At 39.6% G+C, this 19,938-nt stretch overlaps 1 protein-coding gene and 1 long non-coding RNA gene across 5 annotated transcripts; both read right to left on the reverse strand.

Annotated features, from left to right (window-relative positions):
- Positions 1–855: 855 nt before the first annotated feature.
- On the reverse strand, positions 856–10,324 carry cstf1 (cleavage stimulation factor, 3' pre-RNA, subunit 1). Its single transcript, XM_051074665.1, is given in 7 exon segments — positions 856–1,746; positions 8,390–8,780; positions 8,985–9,182; positions 9,278–9,555; positions 9,646–9,685; positions 9,687–9,855; positions 10,219–10,324. Coding segments are annotated over 6 exon segments (1,296 nt in total). The 5' UTR covers positions 9,816–9,855; positions 10,219–10,324; the 3' UTR covers positions 856–1,486.
- Positions 10,325–10,790: 466 nt separating this feature from the next.
- LOC127143101 (uncharacterized) lies at positions 10,791–18,026 on the reverse strand. Of its 4 annotated transcripts, none has more exons than XR_007814298.1 (4): positions 14,519–18,026; positions 12,212–12,405; positions 11,681–11,744; positions 10,791–11,368 (listed from the first exon to the last, which is right to left on the reverse strand). It is a non-coding gene; the product is annotated as an uncharacterized LOC127143101 (long non-coding RNA). The 4 variants fall into 4 exon arrangements; XR_007814296.1 differs by having other exon boundaries at positions 10,791–11,056; positions 11,129–11,744; XR_007814297.1 differs by having other exon boundaries at positions 10,791–11,744; positions 15,877–18,026.
- Positions 18,027–19,938: the final 1,912 nt, after the last annotated feature.

Genomic DNA, 19,938 nt, shown 5'->3' on the forward strand with positions numbered 1-19,938 from the left:
CCCCCCTCCCTGTAGCTGTGCCATCCCACCAGGTTTTTTTTTTTTTTCCACCAAATTTCATGCCACTCTGCACTCTTTCCCCTCCATCTTTCTAGTAAAGGAGAAGTACACCATCAAATGCACCACTAGTTTACTTTTCCAAGTAACTGAGGGAATTTTTGTAACTGAATTTTATTTTGCTTCCTCTTTTCTATTATTAATAAATTTGACACATTCTCCCATATGCGTGACAGATTTATAGGGCAGGTTTGAGAGAGAGAGGTTTGTTTGAAGCAGAAATTCTTGTGGGCTTCCTTATTGTTGTCTGGGCAACACAGACAACAGGGTTGGGGGATGGGGAATGCAGGAGTGACTGGGGACCAAAGTTGAGAGGGAAAATCAGAAGCTTTGATAAGTCTCGTGTTTCTTTTATTTCAGACTTTTTGAGGTCATCAATAAACTGAAAAAAGTTTTGCAAACATAAAACTTATCCAAGAACATTTGGACTTCCTTTGATCGACAATTATGAATTAAGTCAACAAACAGAAACAAATACTATGAGTAAATTCATTCATTGCCAATGGCAGTATGTGCGTTGTGGTATTTCTGCTCCCTGTTGCTCACTTTTTGCAGCAAAAACTGTGGTCTTAAAATATCTTCAGGATATTTGCATAGCTGTTGTTAGCTGTGTGATTTCTGAATCACAATCAAATTCATATAAAAAGCTTCTTCTGTTTAATTGTTTAATAAAAATCAGAATTACAAGAAGTGAAAAAGATAACAACTGCCATCAATGACATAAAACAGAATTTTGAGATCTGAGTGCAACAACTGAACTTGAACCAGTGAAAAGAGTTTTTAAGGCCAGACTTTAAATTAAATCAGGCAAACGTCCAGTTTATTATTCACAAGGTGTGTTTGTCAAAGAGTTTTTAATTCAAGTTGAGTCAAGTCCCTATATGCATACTGAAAGAGGTTTTGCTTGCTGTAATCATTCATCCTGTTCCTGCTGGTCTTTGAAAGATCACTTCTAATGCACTTTCAAATGAAGTCATGGGGTCATGGCAGACGACATCCACAGTCTCAGTTCTGAATATATTCAGAAGTTTATCTGAAGCTAAAATGCGGTTCAGAAGTCTGACTTAATCCAACCAAGTGGGTATCTTTCAAAAGTTAGTCTTTTAAGAAAGCAAAATCTGTTCATGTACATACACCGGACTGCTATTCTAAGACACTCTTGAACATTGTGAGCTTGCCCTTTGAGATGTGTGATGACAACTCTATTTTCCTAAGCACTGTGCCACAAATTCCACCGGACAGTTTCAAAGGAAATAATAAAAATGAAAAATGCAGATCAGAAGACAGTGATGAGATCAGTGAGGTTATGGAATCCTGCAGCAGACAGTTATATAGACAGAAGAGTCCAGCATTCTGTTTGGTTCTCTGCCAGGGGGGATGAGATGAGAAGGGAGAACAGTTGAGTGGAAACATGGAACCAAGATGGATCTCAGTCTGTGGTGGTGCGGCGGTACCAGAAGCGGGCCCTGAAGTCATCGCTACAGGTCATGAAGCCTGGATTGGTGGGCGAGTGGACGATGCAACGGACGATGTTGTTGTGTCCCAAGGACAGCAGGTTTTTCCTCTCAGCTGTGCGAGAGTCCCAGCAGCACAGGCTGATGGTGCGCTCATCTGGCAGCAGCACATAGTCCTCTGTGTGGTTGAATACACCCTGTGTGCGATGCATCTGACGGCCACTCAAACCTGCACCTGTAACAGCAGAGAACAGGTAACTGATAGGGTTCACTGCCAATATTTAAACTGGTGATTAACTGACTGAATTTCCACTCATGTATATGACACATGCAGTTACCACTGAAATTTCTAATTTCCCAGAGTGGGTCCTTGAATTCAGACACTGATAGCAAAAGCAATCTGCTCATTGCTGGTCAGTTAATCAGCAACTGCTGACTGGCAGATTTTGCTGTAGCCAGCAAGCTACTTAAGCTCAGGTCAGGTCAGTGTTACATTGCTGCGTTCTCTGATGATGTTACATTCATGCAATGGTGGCAGAACAGGAAAAACAACCCATATTCCAACATGGTTATGCACTTTTTCCAAGCTGGTTAGACTTGGGTCTAACCTTGCAGACACCCCAGATTGTGTTATGTATGTATACTGAATTTTATGTAAATACCAGTGGCGCATTTGCCACCATTTTACTAAGTTTGTTGACACATCTGTCTTTCTTTTCACGAATGTTTGTACACAAAACCGTACGCTGGGGCTACTTCATTGAAAATTTCTAGGGGGCCCCTTTGAGCCATTTTCCCACACCCGAGACCCCCTAATTAACAGTTTTTCCCACTCAGGTGTTCAAAGTCATAGCTTAAATGATATGATGTGAATGCAGCATTAGCCCATACATTGTTTACACCTGATTAAACCTGTAAGCACCACTTCTAGAAACAACAGGAAGGGGGAACAACAGAGCTAGAGAGTGAGTGCTACACTCACACTACACATAAACTCATATTTGTTCAAAGGCTGTGGTGGAATAAGCGAACAGCGTCACATCACTGCACTCTGGATTACTAAAGGTAATGCAGGCCAAGCACTCTTGAGGCTCTATAACCCAACATCATTCCCCCAAAAGGATAACTAGAAGGACAGTGGTGTGAGCAAGTGTAAGGCAGCAACACATACAAAGTCCTACAATGGAAGCACAGGGAGAGAGTGGAGCAGCAGTGACAGTGTATCCATGAGAATTACCAATGCCAATGACAGCCAGCCAGAGGACAAATGAGGCCAGCCAGCTGACTGGCCAGTGGGGCTGCTCTTTCCCCCAATTTTAAAGAACCTGTGAAGTAGTCTGGAGTTCCTAGAAACACATTGGCAATAGTGACATTGTTTTATTTATTCCTATTCTAAAGGACTGACCTATTAAGTAACTTTTAAGTACACACCCCCTAGATATATGTCACACATTAGCTTCGAGAAACTCACTATAATACTTCAACATGTAGAGAAATCCAAAGCTTGACAGACCAGTTGTGCATAATTACAAAGGGTGGGAACATTTAAAATTTTCAATAAGCCAGCTCTTGTAGATTTTTGATGATGTGTACACTTTTTTGCATTTGTTATTACTAGAGGCTTGATGCTACAAACTGAAAAAAAGATATGAAAAAATAGCAAAAAATTTAGGATATATAGCTAAAAACTATACCAAGAAACAATGAAATTGAGTCCTCAAATGTAACTCCCAGTCGGATGGTAAATAGAGCATAAAACAGAGCAAAAATGAAAAATTATACGCTATGAAAACTATGAAATCTGAAGTACAGAACACAGATGAGACTGAAGTTGCAGGGATGCTCAGGTACTGGCACCCAATTTACACTAGGACAGGGAACTCTGTTTCATGCATTTGCCACCATGAGATAGGGTCAGAGTCATGGTGGGCAATTGGTTTCTGCATGCAATGATTTAGCTTCTTTATCATTTTCTTTTTCATTATCACCAATATCATAAAAGTCAGAGCGCTTGGCTTCTTTGTCAGTGGTAGGACGTGTTTGGTCTTTGAATCATCCTGCATCTGGGTGAATGAGGCGCAGTATCAACAAATATAGCAGCCCTGCAGGTGGTAGTGGTAACTGGGTACACCAGTGAAACAAAGACCACCTCCTCACCAGACAGTGCAGTCATGGTAACCTCTATAGTAGCATCGGATCTGAAATACACTAGTAGTCTTCATGGAATTTGCTGAATTTTGTGACGGGACAATCAGAGAGAATGGCTGTTATAGCTCATTTTTGCTCCTACATATCTACCACTGAGTTCACCTTACACCACTGGACCAGAGTGAGGTATGACTGCCTCTGTAACTCCGTTAAATACCATGCAAAAATCTCTGCCATGTCCTTCTGAGCACTGCTTTTCTTTATCATGGTGGAAAGACACACTCGCTAACATACTCTTATACTCTAAAACTCACTCACACTCAATAAAACTCACTATAACTCAGTAATACTTACTAAAACTTGTTAAAACTCACTAAAACAAACACAAGCCTAGGCAAACGTTTTACTTCTCACATGGTGTGCGTAAACGCTTCCTGCAACGTGATGACATAAGGGTCTTTGTGCATGGATTTGACGTCAGTTGGGTATTGTAGTCCATAGAATGTTTGGTATCATTCGACTCAGTAGCTTCTCCCCTTTCATATGACTACAAACATAGCTGACCAGCTGCTGGATTTACAATGATATAAATCATTTATTTCTTCTTGTCCCACATTTTTAATATCATTTATTTATCCCCCAAGAGGTTCAAAATAATTTCTAAACATTAATGTTTGAAGTCCTTCAGTCTTGTTTTGTGAACATTAGGGTCTAAACTTTGAGCAACAGTTGAAAATAAACACTCAGAATTTTTTCGCCCCGCCTGCTTAACAGGTTAGAGTGATGTAAATAACCATGTCTATTTTTGTCTAATAGAGAAATCAAATAGTCAAATAGAGAAAATGACTCGAGCACTGAAGAAATGTCATCTGGGGGCGTGAGTGCTCATGAGGAAGTACTCACAGAGAAATAAGATACCATGTCGGTCATGTGGGCTCACTTTGGCTTCAATAAACATAATACAGAACAAAATGAAACTAAATGTCACTACTGTCAGAAAAGAGCTGTGGCTTCTAGAGGAAACTTGAGCATTTTCTTCTATCACCTGAAACACAGCCATGTCATAGATCATGATGAATGCATGGTCAAGAAAAAGTACTGACAAGAAATTGCATCTAGATTCCACTTGATCAGGCAACAGTCTATTATATAAGCTGGGAATGAATGTCACTACGTACACTAAAATTTTCTACAGATGGAATGAGATAACAGAAGCCATGAAACTGTTATTCAAATTTATGTATACCTATTTAAAAAGCTGTTCCATGACAAGAGATGTTAAACAGCCTATTTTATTTTCTAGTTTAGCAAACTGTGTGCTGTTAATCATCATTTCTCCAGCGGACCAGAAACTTTGGTGACATTTAAGTCACATACTTCATATACATCATGATTTATTTGCCAAGTCCATTCCATTTTCACAGCACTTTGTTACATTTTGCTTTCATTGATAAACTAATGTTTCTACCACAGCCAAGAGTAAAAACTTTTTTGCAATATTCTGATTTTTTTTTTTTTTTCACATTTTCAGCATTTCCACTCAGGGTTATTTTATAGACAAATTGAAAGTGTGGATAAAAATGGATGGAAGAGCACCTATTGAATATCTGCTGATTTTAAGTATGATCCAATACTATTTGATTAGGCTTCTTATATAACCTATAAGAATAAATGCATATACAGTGCATTCAGAAAGTATTCAGACCCCTTCACTTTTCACATTCTGTTTTGTTGCAACCTTAGGTTAAAATTTATTTATTATTTATTTATTTATTTTTTTTTTTGCATTAAATGTCAACATCCTTCATATTCTCTCTTAAACCACATTATCTTTTTATAATGCCAGTGCAGTAGTATGACTCTTGAACAATTCTGGACAAAATAACTTCAAACAATGCCTAAGGAAAAGAACAAGTGGCAACAGCCAACTGACAACACAGCTACAGAGCTAGCTCAACATGGTAGCGAGCAGGAAGAAGACGGTGAGGGGACCGAACTTGAACCCGGTCTTGCTAAGGCGCTGGACGTGATGACCACTAACTAATGGTGGCTATTAACAACGATCTCGATCCTTTGGCTAAAACAGTCCTCTCTCACACTACCGAGCTGATGAAGTCTAATGACCGCTTGGATGAAGCAGGGGCTAGGATACTACAGCTTGTAACCGACAACAAGCCACAAGTTAACAGAACAGTAGCCCTGGAGAGAAAAGTTGAATCTCTCCTCGACCACATAGACAACCTGGAGAATAGAGGGCGGCGGAAAAATATCTGCATCTTCAATCTGCCTGAGAACATGGAGGGGAGGAATGCTTTGGGCTTTGAACACCCCAGTCGGTGAAGCAATCTGTGGTTTCCTGCTCAATAGGCAACACTGTAGTTAGCGATCATGGAATTTTGTTTCTTGAATTGTTTCTTGATGTAGAATCTGCCAAAAGTAAACGCTGGAGATTTGACATGCGTCTCTTGAAAGATGATAAATTGCCAAAGCATACATCAGGGATATAATTATAGCCTACGCAGCCTCAAAAAAGAAAAAAAAACAATTAGAACAGCAACTAAAACTCGAAAAAGAACTGGCAGATATTAAAAATGCACTTTGCTCAACATCAGACCTGTTACTGTTGCAGAGAAAATGCGCAATACAAGCTGCTCTGGATGCTTTGCTAACCCGGCAGGCTAAGCGTGCGCTCCTCTTCTCAAAGCAAAGGCTATATGAATATGGGGATAAACCCAGTAAGTACTTATCTTATTTGGCCAAAATTAAGGAGGGAGTGTGTTTGGTTTGGAGACCTCAGAATCGCATCCCTGCTTTTTGCAGATGGTGATGTTCTGTTGACTCCATCAGACTGTGACCTTCAGTATGCGCTGGAGCGGTTTGCAGGCCATGTGAAGCGGCCAGAATGAGGGTCAGCACCTCCTAGCCAGGAGTCTAAGTATTTCAGGGTCTTGGTCATGAGTGAAGATACAATGGAGTGAGAGACTGACAGGCGTCAGTAATGTGGATGCTGTACTGGACCACTGTGGTGAAGAGGGAGCTAAGCCAGAAGGCCAAGCTCTCAATTTAGTAGTTGCAGTTGGATCTACATTCCAACCTTCACCTATGAGATCTGGGTAGTGACCGAAAGAACAAAATGAGTTTCCTCTGCAGTGTGACTGGGCTCAGCCTTAGAGATAAGGTGAGGAAGGCAGACATCTGGAAGGAGCTCAGAGTAGAGCCACTATCTCACGTCCAAGAGCCAACTGAAATGATTCAGACATCTGGTTAAGATACTTCCTGGGCAGCTTCCTTTGTAGGTTTTCTGGGCATGCCCAACTGGGAGGAGATGCCAGGGTAGACCCACAACTTTCTGGTCTGAGAATGCCTTGGAAACCCCCAGGAGGAGCTGGAAAACGTTACTAGGGAGAGGGATGTCTGGAATACCCTGGCTTAGCCTGTTGCCACCGTGACTTGACCCCTTCAGTAATTGGCTATGGGGCACTGCTGTACAACACAGTCTTCAATGAATATTCTCAACATCAACCCTCAAATACAAGCCAATGAATGTCAGTTTGGTGAGGATTGTTCAGGACAATGGATAAACTCGTGCAAAAACTGTACTCCATGCTGCTAACACTGCTGTCTGCAGAGACAAGAAACCTTATCCTCCATCACATTCCATTCCCTTAAGTGCATTTTTTGTTCAACCTCAGTATCTCTGCACTTTATTAAAATATTATTTTTGTCTCAATGCACTCTGTAATTACATTTATAGCTGGTGTATATTGTACATTTTTTTGTTTTCCTTCTGTTTGTATATAGTAGCTGCTAAGGGCTAAACAGTTATTAACAAAATATTATCAAAACTGCAATATGGTCAAATGCAATATCCAAATCACAGAAGATGCAATTATTTGATAAAGGTTGAATGTGTCACAACATATATAAATAATCAAATATACAAATCTCTGGTAAGAGAACATACTTGTTTGGTACAGACCCCACCAAAAATCACATCATCATCATTTTTGCTTTTTTTCAGTGAAAATAAAGTGCTAAAATTCCAATTAAAATCATGACTCATACCATCTGTTAAAGTAACTGCAATGATTTTTTTGCATCTTGCTCAGTCCTGGTAGATGCTCACAGTGTGGTTAATTTTAAGACTATGTATTAATACTATCCATCCATTGTACTTCTTTTGCTGTTGTAATTACTTACCTGTGTGGGATAAATAAAGAACTTGATTTTAATTAATAATTTGTTATTCTTTAGGACTTGCCCATTTTTATTATTGTTGGCATGACTGAATAATTTTCTGGGCACTCTATATTCCATTAGTAAATTTAACAAATTAGTAAATGTTAACACTGTTTTCCTAACTTAGTTACACTGAACCAAATTTCATTCTTTTTAATTGCTGTGCAAATTAAATTGAAGTTAAATGGAGCATGAATAAAGCCAAACTAAATCATATCAAACTAATTTGAAATCACAAAGTAAAAAAAAATAAATAAATAAATAGTGAATCATTACTAACGAACTGAATCATGTGAGATGTATGGATGGACTGGTATCCCTAATATGGTCTGTCATTTTGTCACAAAAAAACTTGAGGGCTATTTTCTAAAATCACACAGTTTAATGTGAATAATTACATCTGCATGATCTATTAATTCCAACAAAATCTTTCACCCCCCTCTATGAAAAGTACACTATGGTTCTTGAAAAAAAAAAAAAGTCCTCCTCACCTGTGTACTTGACTAGTGTCCGTCCTGTAGAGATCTCCCACAGTTTCACCACAGAGTCTTTGCCACTGGAAAGGATATATTTGGAGTTCTTAGAGAAGATGGCTGAGCAGACCTCGGCGCCATCGTGGGCCTTCTCAAAGGTGGTCACACAGCGGTTGGAGACACCATCCCACAGCTTGATGCTTCCATCCTTGCTGCAGGTAACATAGCTGTTGGCAGTGGGGTTGTAGTTGACACCACTAATTGTGTCTGTGTGCTGGTCCAGGGGGTTGCAGGACACAAAGCACTGAAAGGTGTTGACATCGTAAAGGCGGAGGGTGGGGTGCTGCGTTCCCACTAGCAGGAAGTCACCTGATGGGTGGAAAGAGATTGAACGCAGCATTTCTGCTTCCTGTAGGGACATGGATGAGGACAAGATTAGACTGAAACATCAAAAAAGCAAAAATACTTTTGTCAGAATAGTTTTAGATTTCTTGTTAAGAAAATGGTAATATTCACATTTTCAGCCTCATTCACATTTGCTGAGCAATTGTCTATGCAACAATCTTCACATGACAAATGATTGTGGGCAGAATTTTTCATTTCAAATTCTGACCTGTATATATTTAAATGCTCTTTTTGCAGACGGCTTTGAGTAGTCAAACAATTTGAGTGTGTAATCTCTTGAGCCAGAAGCTAGAATCTGTTCAGTCGGATGGAAGGCAAGACAGGTGACTTCGTCAACGTGGTCATACAGTGTCCGAATCACAGGGTGATTCTCCATGTTTTGCTGGGCTGTTTCATTCATCATCACCTGACAGAAACAGACAGAAACTTGAAACATGACAGAAACATGAGCCTACTGACTTCTAAACATCCAATATATCTGTATAATCCAACATGCCTCACCTCAATGGGCATGGCACTCTTGGCCAGCATGCGTTCAGTATCTAGGATCTTGATGGAGGCATCAGCAGAGCCAGTGGCTATCAGCTGGCCATCACGACTGTATGTGGCGACTCGGCATGGACCCTTATGAGAAGTAACATAGCAGGTCTCATACTCTGACGCCTCTGGAGACATGGTCTGGACATCGGCATCAAATTCCAGATCAATACCCACTCCAGGTGCCACTGTATCTGAGCGCCCAATGGCATACTGAACTGCACTATCATCATTCTCCATCCCTGAAAGAGTTTGGAAAATGTGCACTTAGGGCCACCTAAAGCCACTCACAAACAGCACAAACATGAGGGCATGAAGAAAACACCACTTACCTATCTTTGCCAGCTGCATCAGCTGCTCAGACGGCGACACCTACACTCTGTGGTTTGACCTCATTGATGAGACTGTTAGCAATGTTGGTGTAACCATCATAGAGAAGCTGGCTTATGATAAGTTTGTAGAGGTGTTGTCGGTCCTTCAGAGTTGGTTTGGGTCGATACATGTTGACCGGAACCGGGCCGTTAATACTCACAACTTAGCTGCTGTAACAATAGACAACTGGTCAACAATTCTTCTACGGTGTTAAATGCTGTTACATAATCTAAGTTTATCAAAAAGTCTGTTAGCTAGAGTTAATGCCGTATTGTAACATGAAATCCAAACACAGCGTCAGCTGTGACTAAACCAATGTTATGGCCAGCTGCAGTGAATGAACAGAACTTGTGCTTAGCAGTACTGCTAACAACGCTAGCTTTGATGCTACAGTTAAGACACAACAAAAACGATCATACGTTAGGCGCGGATAAAGCGAGCGTGTGCGCTCAGCAAAAACATTATGTGCTACTTAGCAGCTGTAGGTGTAATATTATTCTTTGTTTTTCATATCAAAATGTTAAAATATCTACCCCAATCCAAAGTTCTAATGGCGCTCCCGAACAAAGCGTGCGTTACGTTGTACGTAATTTGCGTCTTACGTCACGACACGGAAAGACTGAAGAGAGGGAGTGGAGTTGCCTCAATAGTGCAGAACCCACATCTTCTTTCTTATCCCCGGTGAAATAATAAATATGCTAAGTATATTACATTTTAGCATACTTGAGTGTACTTGCAGCCAGACGAATCATCAATATACCTGTGTGTTAATGATTAGTTAATTTGAAGTTTACTATTTTGGAACAACTAATTTTGTACTAAGTATACTTAAGTTGTAATCAAATTGTAGAAAAACACAATCGTACACAAGTGTATTTAGTGTACTTTTATGTGCTAAAGTGGAACAACTAAAAGTATATCAACTACACTTAAGTATATGGCTGTGTATATACTAATATACATGCTCAATAACAGAGCATGTAATTAATTAATATATTCCTATTATAGTCATAGTATGGTCAGTTATACTTTCAGCACACTTAGTAATTACCAATATACTTATTTTCAACACCATTAAAATACATGACAGGAACACAGTCACTAATGAAGACATAAGATGTTTTATTAACATGGTTGTAACATTTCAGTTTACACGACCCCAGAGCAGACACAGAGTGCACGCACACACCACAGGCAGATTTTAACAAGAGTCTTTAACTGTGCTTGAAGAGAGGGATAGGAAAAGGATGAGGGTGAGTGGAGATGGTGCTGGGCTGGAGGTCCAGGGGAAGGAGAGTTCGCAGGCAGGGGATCCCAACATGAAGTAGGTGACACAAGGCAGAGGTGGACACGGTTGGAGGAGCAGGCGATCTGCACACAAGTAAACACAGATGAGTCTAAGGTCTCACTAAGGAGTAACTCTAAGGTAACACACAAAGTTACCACATGAATAAGCGGAACTCTGTCATTGAGTGGAAGGAGAGCCGGGTAGATGAACTGAGCAGAGATGAGCCAAATGAGCAGCAGGTGTGCCAGTCTTCTCCAGCTGTGTCCCTCCTCTGCAACAAAGCACTGACAGACACATACTTACACACATACAGGGGAGAAGACACAAGAGGAGAGTGGGGGAACAAACAAAAACACATACAGGAAACACTAGGACACAGGAGGTCACATCCAGGGCTGTGACAGTGGTTCAGTTTTAGAAAAATAAACCAAGACCATATGTCCAAGTACAAAGGACTTTTATATTCTGTTAATTCTGGAAACTACGATTACCACAAAATATAAGGTCAAAAATAAAATTATGTAAAGAAGTAAGCCTGCCCCCTTTTAACTGCCTAACACACTGTTTGTGGTACCTTTGACTGGCAAAATGTGAACACGAACTTGTTTCATCAACATTTCAACCATCAACATTATCGCAACCCCCCCTTCCTATAAGCACAAACACACACTACACATTATGTTCTTTGCTGAACTGCTCATTATTACATTTGCATCTTAGGGCTGCTTGCACAACAGAGGCAATTGTCTGGAAATTCCTGGAGAACAGCATCTGTTAACAGAACAGAGAGATAAGGTCACACAACTTATCCATTATCCCATCCATTAGACTGTCTGAGACATCCTGTATTGAGCTAGGGCTGAAATGATCTCTCGAAAAACTGGCTGATGTAAAAGAGATTTCTTGTCTTATTTTTTCTTGTATATTTACTATCACTCTTTAATAAAGCAAAAGTATGTCTCATCTGATTACACTATTAATCGATGGAATAATCTGTAGAATACTCGATTACTAAAATAATTGATAACTGCACCCTTATCCTGAACCAATTTCCTTTGTGACTCGGAATTAGCAGTGAGGAACTGTATCAGTATGGTATGCCAATATTGCTACCAGTGCAAAGTCAAACATATATTAAGCAGTTACTGGTGGTGTGTTTCCCATGACTATATGATCCTGCATTAAAAATCACAGAAGCTTTGTAAATAGACTAAATATAACTCAAGACAATTACCTACCCAATATGGCCTGCACTTTGGCAACATCTGGCTGTCTTTTTGGGGGTCCACATTTCACAGACTTTCAAGTCAGGGTGGTCCTCCTTTGTGAACACTAGGACAGCCAGCTCCTGGGCAAAAATGGTCATGTCAGACCTTTTCAGCCGCAGGAAAGCCCTCTTCTGAACTGTTAGTGCGCTGCCAGCCAAGGGGTACTGTATACAAGAGGGAAGAAAAAAAAAGAAAAGACAGAGATAGTCAGAGAGAGACAGAGAAATGAATATACAGTATACATGACAGCAGGCATACATCACGTCCTTGTCTTAAGAACAACCACAAACTCCTTTGGGTGAAAAGATCCCCTGCCAAAGTATCGATGTTGTGCCTAAAAAAGTATCCCTGCTTCCCACTGCTAGTGGAAGAGAGCAAGGGTACATTTCCCAGTAAACTGGCTTACCAAAAAAGCTTTAACCCTCCCCCTACCCCCTAATGGTAATTGGATTTTAGAGCAAAGGTGCTTTTTTTGGGCCATTGTAAAAGGTTGCCATATTTAGCATAAACATGTATCAAACAGATCACAGTTCAGCTTCGCCACAGCAGTTGCTGGACCACCACTGCCTCGCTCCAGATCCAAACTAACGTGATAACACTGAAGTCGCAGAATAACACAAACAAACTAACTGATCAAGGCAGCAGTAGTCCAGCATTTACTGGACTATCACTGCCTTTACTACAAATTATTGTTTTTCAAAGGAGTCTCTGTGGCTGTGAAGACAGCACAGGTGGTGGCTTCAGTTCACCGTCTGTGAAAATGTTTTAAATATCACATACACTTAAACTACACACAGCAGTACTTAGCTTCTGTGTTGAGGCTCCTGAGAGAGCTGCTAATCAAAATGTGATCTGCCATACCCACATAGTCTGACAAATGGTTTAAACAACAAAATGAGCTGGTTTTAAACCCATTTTTGTAACAACTATGATCAAAATTGCCATCCATTCTGTTTTCCAGGGCTGTGCTGTGGACAGATCAGGCGTTGTTCACTTCTGAGCACAATATTTAAATCCTGGAGCTCATCAGTCAACTGTTGACACTTTTCACACACGTGGCAGACCATGCAAATGCATGTTAGCCATGGGTACAGAGAAGTGGGAGCCACAACATGGCCGTCATTGTAGACCCATAGATTATTTACATATTTACATTCAGAGAAAGCCAAAATCTATACTCCTTCATATCAGCAGAACCCATAAGAGCTACATCATTAGGAGGAGTAAGGTTATTGGCAAACAAAGAAGAACAGAGCTTTTACATAGACAGGAATGCCCAAAGTACACCAAATCAGGTAAACATACAAATACATTTCTGAAATCAGTTATACAGTTTTGATTGAGAAGACCTTCATCAGTGCGTATAACTCAACTATTTGGGCGGAGCTTGAGGGTGGCAGCGCTTTCAAAACTTGGAGAATTCTAATAAATTACATACCCTGTGTATGGTACTCTATTTTCTCTATAAACTGTCATCAGTGTGGGAAACAAGATCAATTTTGGAGAGAGAGAGTTTCAGAAAGAAAAGGTATAGATGTACATGGTACACAAGGTTTAGATGAAAATGTTTTAATGTCCAGCCATCCAGCTGACGCTTACCAAAAACACTGTGGACTTCTTGTATCCAAGTGCTCATGGGATAGCAAACAACAGGGACAAATAAGTGTTCTAGTGACTTAAATGATTTTCAAACAATATGCTTCCTCTTAGCGTTGTCAAATTTGTAGGCTTTCAGAAAAACATGAAGTTTGTGGAACCCAAATACACCATGCCCTCGCAGAAGACCATTATCAGCCAGATTGAGAAAAAGTATAATAACGCAGCTACAGCTCTTAAAGAATCTGATGGAAGCCAAGAAAGTAGCAATAACAACCGATGCATGGACAGCTCTCCCATCAGAATTTCATGTCACTGCTACCTGTCATTGCATTGATGATGGCTGGAACATTTTGAGTTCTGTGCTTTAGATTCACAGCACAGCTGAGAGAGACAAAGTGGGGAGGCAAAGTTAGTTCGTGAGTTCACATCAGTGCAAAAAAAAACAAAAAAAAAAACATGATTTGACATGACAACATATTAGTATGTTGGTTTTGGTGGAGGGTATGTCTTAATGATGACATCACAACTAGTCGATTTAATTGACATGGTTAATTGATTTCAAAAGGTTAAAAGCCCATTCCTAATTCCAACATTTAATCCTTTTCCTGTACAATAATGGATGTGCCATAGACAGTGTGAGTTTTTAGATTTGGTTGCTGCAAATGAGCTATTTCTCACCACAATGAAAGGGATTGCCTTTATCCAAGGTGTGAAGTCTCACTGAGCTTCTCTGCCACTTTTCCTTTTGCTTTGCCTGTATAGTGAGATACTTAGAAAACTGTTATCTTCTTGATCCAATTTCCAATTTTACTCAGATCACCATATCATTCTTTGTCTCACCAACTCTCCAAAGTTTTAAGAGACAAAAAGAACATAAAAGTCACATTTCTCAACAAAAACAAAGACATACATGAAGTGACCATCATCTACAAATTCACACAGTGACATCCACAAGACCACACAAGCTGACAAACCTCTACAAAACCACATAAAATGACAAATTTCAACAAACCACGTGAAAAATTTCAACCAAATTTCGACCAAGCTTAACACTGTATTAAATTAAAAGCCTAACATTTCCTGATGTGATCACTCTTGGTCATCACTATTGGTTTTGGTGCTTCCAGAAGACTTTTTATGTGTTGTATTCATAAGGTAGTTAAAATTTTTCTGTGTTGTGTTTTTTTCATTCTTTTATTATAAATGTTATCTCAACATTTACTTTCCAGAAAAATTTCTCTCTCCTTTTTTTTCATTTTTATTTTAGACTACATTTCCAATTTTTTTTGGTTTCAACATTTTTCTTGGTACCAGTTATCATATATGTATTTTACAGGATTGGTCAACTCATTCTGTGCCCCTCTACTAAACCACTTCTCACGATCTCTCTGTAGAATCCCTCCCTTCACACTTAGTCCATCACTCATTTTCCAACCCCTTTGGTCAACATTCTACTCAGAAGATACAGATCAAGTTAAACAAATGAAATATATTTCTAAATACTTGGAGGAATGAGTCATTCCTACTTCTTTCCCTACCAATCCTGTATAGGCCTATTTATTACCAGTTCCTCATTTTTTATTAGTTTTATTTTATTATTATTATTATTATTGAATTTAATACAGTGTTCCAGACACTGTCGACTGGTCTGTAAAGGATCACAGGATTCATATATACCTGGTCTTTTTAATTAGAATCACAGGACTTATATATACCTGGTCTCTCCTAATCAAATTACAGGATTCAACTACCTTGTCTTTCCTGTTCCATGTTCCAATTTCTCTTTCCCTATGTTACCCTGAGATGTCAAACCATTAGGAGAGTATGTTGATTCTAAGGCAAGGAAGAGGCAAACAATCTCACAATCATACACAAAATAACATGCACAGAGAAGACCTAAACAATAACCCCCCTTCAGGACCACACAGCAAACTTACATGAAATTGAGGATGGCGTCAACTTCTTTGGGATTCCAACTTCACAGACCTCCAACACCACACAGCAACAATATTTGGGTTTTTGAAAGGACTTCTTACCTCTTTCGATTCTCAGGTCAATAGTGTGTCTTTGGTCTAGAAGGAGTCTCCATGGAAGTATGTTGCCATCTGGGTCACAGCACCATTTGTTGAAGAAAACTCTCAAGTCCTTAATTCAAAGTTTGCTGTAGTGGTGGTGATTTTCCAGAATACATCTGTTGTCACACAGAGTGGGTCTGAGACAGCAAACTGACCAAGAGTGAAGGACAGGGGGCCAGTTATACTGTGGTACAGGGCAGGGATCAAACAATATGTAAAGGTAAACAGTATTACTGTGAGTACAGGGCAGGGATCAAACAGTTTGTAAAAGTGAGGTTAACAATGGTACAAGATGGGATCACAGAAGGAATGGATATTTACATTCACAGATCTTACAGTGACACAGACAAGACCTTTTGTTGACTCAGCAGGGGAAAAGAAAGGCTCCCAGACTTGATCAACTTGCCATTGTAAGGTGTGACATAATCAACATTGGCCTTGATCAGCTTTCCAGTGTAAGGTGACATAATCAAGACTGGAAGGTGTGATAAACAGAAGGACAGGGAGGGGGCCTTTAACATACAGTGGCAAATAGTAGTTTCAGACGTTTTTTAATTATGAAGTCCTTACTATCCAAAAGGTGTATTTTCTTTCTCAGGCCCAATGTGGAACTGGTTTGATGATCGGGACTGGATGCCAAGACCTTCTTAATCATTGCTCACATGGCCACATTTCGGTGATCATCAACTGGCAGCCCGTGGATCACAACTGGTCCATAGATAAAATTATAACAGTTTGATGCATTTGCAGTATTGTAATACAAACTGAACATTTCCTATTGCTGCAGCTTCAGATTAAAAGCATTTACCAAGTGAAACACAAGCTGACTTTTATTTTGAAGTAGTACCAGAAGGTGTAATGTGTTTGTCAGTGAACTGAGGTTTACTGCCAGTGTTAATCAAAAAATGTGTCTACAAAATGAGACGACAGTCATTTTGGCCATTTGTTGACAGTTTATCAGTTTGAAATATGTCAAGTAATGATGGAACAGTCAGGAGCAGCCACAATGAGCTGCTGATAAAGGGCGTGTGCAGTATAAAATCAGATCACAGTTGGTCACAGAATGATGGAAAAAGGCCAATTATTGATTGCCTTTTAATATTAATACAATAGTTTATTTTGTCCCAAGAATTCTGTGACCTGTTATATTAAATTCATTTGCTGTTACCAGCAGTAACTACAGGTGTTACATGCACAATAATGGTGCAACTGCATAATAGTGGCAAAACTCATTTAAACTAATTAATATTTCCTGCTAATTAGGACTGTGTTCTGCAATCATGTTTCCAGAATTATAGATTTGAACCATCACTCATAAGTGAGCTGCTCCTTGGTGGAAGTCTGAGCTCATTTTCTAGTTAAAGGAGAAATATATAATATATTTACTGTACTAAATCATAAAATGACCATCACGTTATCAGAAATTAAGGAAACATGCTAAGTTTAAATCCCAGTTTACAATACTACAGCTTGCATGTTCTCTTTTGAAATTTCCATTGAGGTGCAGAATGTCTGCTGTTGTTTTGGCCTGTGTGATTCTATACACCACCGCTACATGTTTATTCATCTCTTAGTTCTGTTTCTACTACTTTCTGGAGTCCACTTAGAGGTCAGTGTCCAGCAACGTACATTGTAAGAGAGTATAACGCAAAGAGCTACGAAAAAAGGATAACGTACAATGTCAGGATGCTGTGAACTCTTAGTGGTGCCATCAGAACTTGTTTGATGATCAGGACTGGATGCCAATGTGTACTATGTGTGATTGAGTAATGAACTTAATACAGACACAAAACGTCCATAATGATAAAAAAAAGTTCACACTGACACTAAATGAAACAATTAATATACTTGTTTGTAGTGCTGTTCTTCTCTGTCCACCATAATAGTTTTAAATCAGCCCTGAGTTGACTGACAAGAGGTGGAGCGGTGTGAAGTTCTGTCTTAATGAGATACCTGTGGCCTCTCCTACTACAATAGTCTCTACAATAGTCTGACTATCAGAGTCAGTGTTTGTACATCCAATCTACATGTGCTGGAGTTTCACCTCAGGCTGATCAATTTTGAGAAAATATCTAATTGTGTGAATGCTGGAAGAATTTGCACTACTGCTCTTCAAATCTTTATTAATATTATTATTATTAGTAGTAGTATTTTTTAAAAATCTATAACCCTCTAGTGCAGGACTTGAACCAACAATCTCATGATCAATAGGCAACTGCTCTACCAGTTGCACCACTAAAGACCACAGGCTACTGTGTGGTGCTAAAATTAATTGTAGTGTTAGTAAAATTGCAAAATTGTATAAATAGCAAAATATTCATAATGACCTTTATTATTATTATTATTTCTTTTTTTGGGAGGGTTTTTTTGATACTTGTCTGTGTCAGGGATTGAACACGAGACCTTTGGTTAGTAGGCAGATGCATTACCAATCTTGCCACTGAAGTCCACAGTGCAATGTCTGGTAGTAAAAGCAACTGTAGTGATAGTAAAATTGCAAAATTGTTATAAATAGCAAAATAGCATAAAAGTGTAAACAGCTGAAAAAAGTTGAATAAGCAAAACTGTAAAAAGCTTAAAAAGTGGAACATTTTAATAGCAGTATGGTTTCTACAGCAGAAAGTGCAGTGAAATTTCAGTGTCTGAAGCGGGGATTGAATAGGGAACCCTGGAATTGGGAAAGCTCCCATAGAATCCTATTTATTTTTTAATTCATAAAAAACTTCATATAAAATCATACACGCATAGGATCAAAAAGTTGAAAGTCCAGGAGAAGCTGAACAATTTGATACCTGAATTGTGTCTGTAGCATAAAGCATGGGACTAGTTAGAGACTGAAAAAGGTACAGAAAAATAATACTAAAGATTTGAAGATTCCAGCATTCACACTAATTAGAGCTGCAAGCAGTATTGAACGGGCCCTTGCACCCCACGGCCGTCGGTCCCCCGCAGGTCGTACGACACGGTTCTGCGACTGCATGACCTCCGGACACAGAAGGAATGAGTCAGAAGTCCCCTACTGCCCCCATGACTATACTGTAATATTGGCACGTAGATGTGTTCAGGCCATGACACTAAGCAAACATGTCAAGCCTGGGGCAGATTGAACAGTGAGTTACAACAAATTCCTGTTTAATGGTGAAGGATTGAAATTCATTGTGGCAACCATGAAGGCGCTATGACTATACCTGAATATTGGCATGTAGATGTGTTCAGGCCATGACAGTTAGTAAACATGTGAAGTTTGGGGCAGATTGGACAGTGCATGCGGAAGTTACAACAACTTCCTGTTTAATGGCTGAAGCATCGAAAGTTTTCACAATTCGGCATCATGAAGTCCTTAAGGCTTTCCTGACCAAGTCTAAAGTGGATCACATCAACCTGATAGCAACAGACATCAAAGTCTAAAACATGACATTTCCTGTGTTCAGTAGGTAGTGCTATAACTTTTTGTGAATATTGACATGTAGGTGTGTTTATGTCGAGACCCTTATCATTACTGTGAAATTTGGGGCTGATTGAATAAAGTATGGCTGAGTTACAGCAAGTTAAACGCAACTTCCTGTTTCATGACGAGTCATCAAAATTTGAGGTGCTGCCACGGCCACACCCTTCGACATCAACAAAATCTTTTAATAACTTTTAATCACAAAGGCCTTAAGAGCATCCTGACCAAGTTTGAGGTCAATATGATAAAATCTGTAGGAGGAGTTTGATCAAATACAACATCCCCAAATGGCAAAAAATAATCAAAATTTGTGCGCTAAAATCAGAATGGCTGGCCTCCTGTAGGTTTCAGGCCATGATGTCTACAGACATGGCTCTGAATTTGATTCACCTTGGACAAACTAAGCCCAATGGCAAGGGGGGTTAAATATGTCCAGGGGGCCGCTATGGAGCCACTTTGCCACACCCATAAGCAACACCCATGTAGATGTGTTCAGGGCGGGACTCTTATCAAACAATTCAAGTTTGGGGCAGATCAGACAATTTTTGCATGAGTTACATCAACTTCCTGGTTAA

This window comes from Lates calcarifer, linkage group LG12 (genome assembly GCF_001640805.2).
Source record: "Lates calcarifer isolate ASB-BC8 linkage group LG12, TLL_Latcal_v3, whole genome shotgun sequence".
Taxonomy (NCBI): domain Eukaryota; kingdom Metazoa; phylum Chordata; class Actinopteri; family Centropomidae; genus Lates; species Lates calcarifer.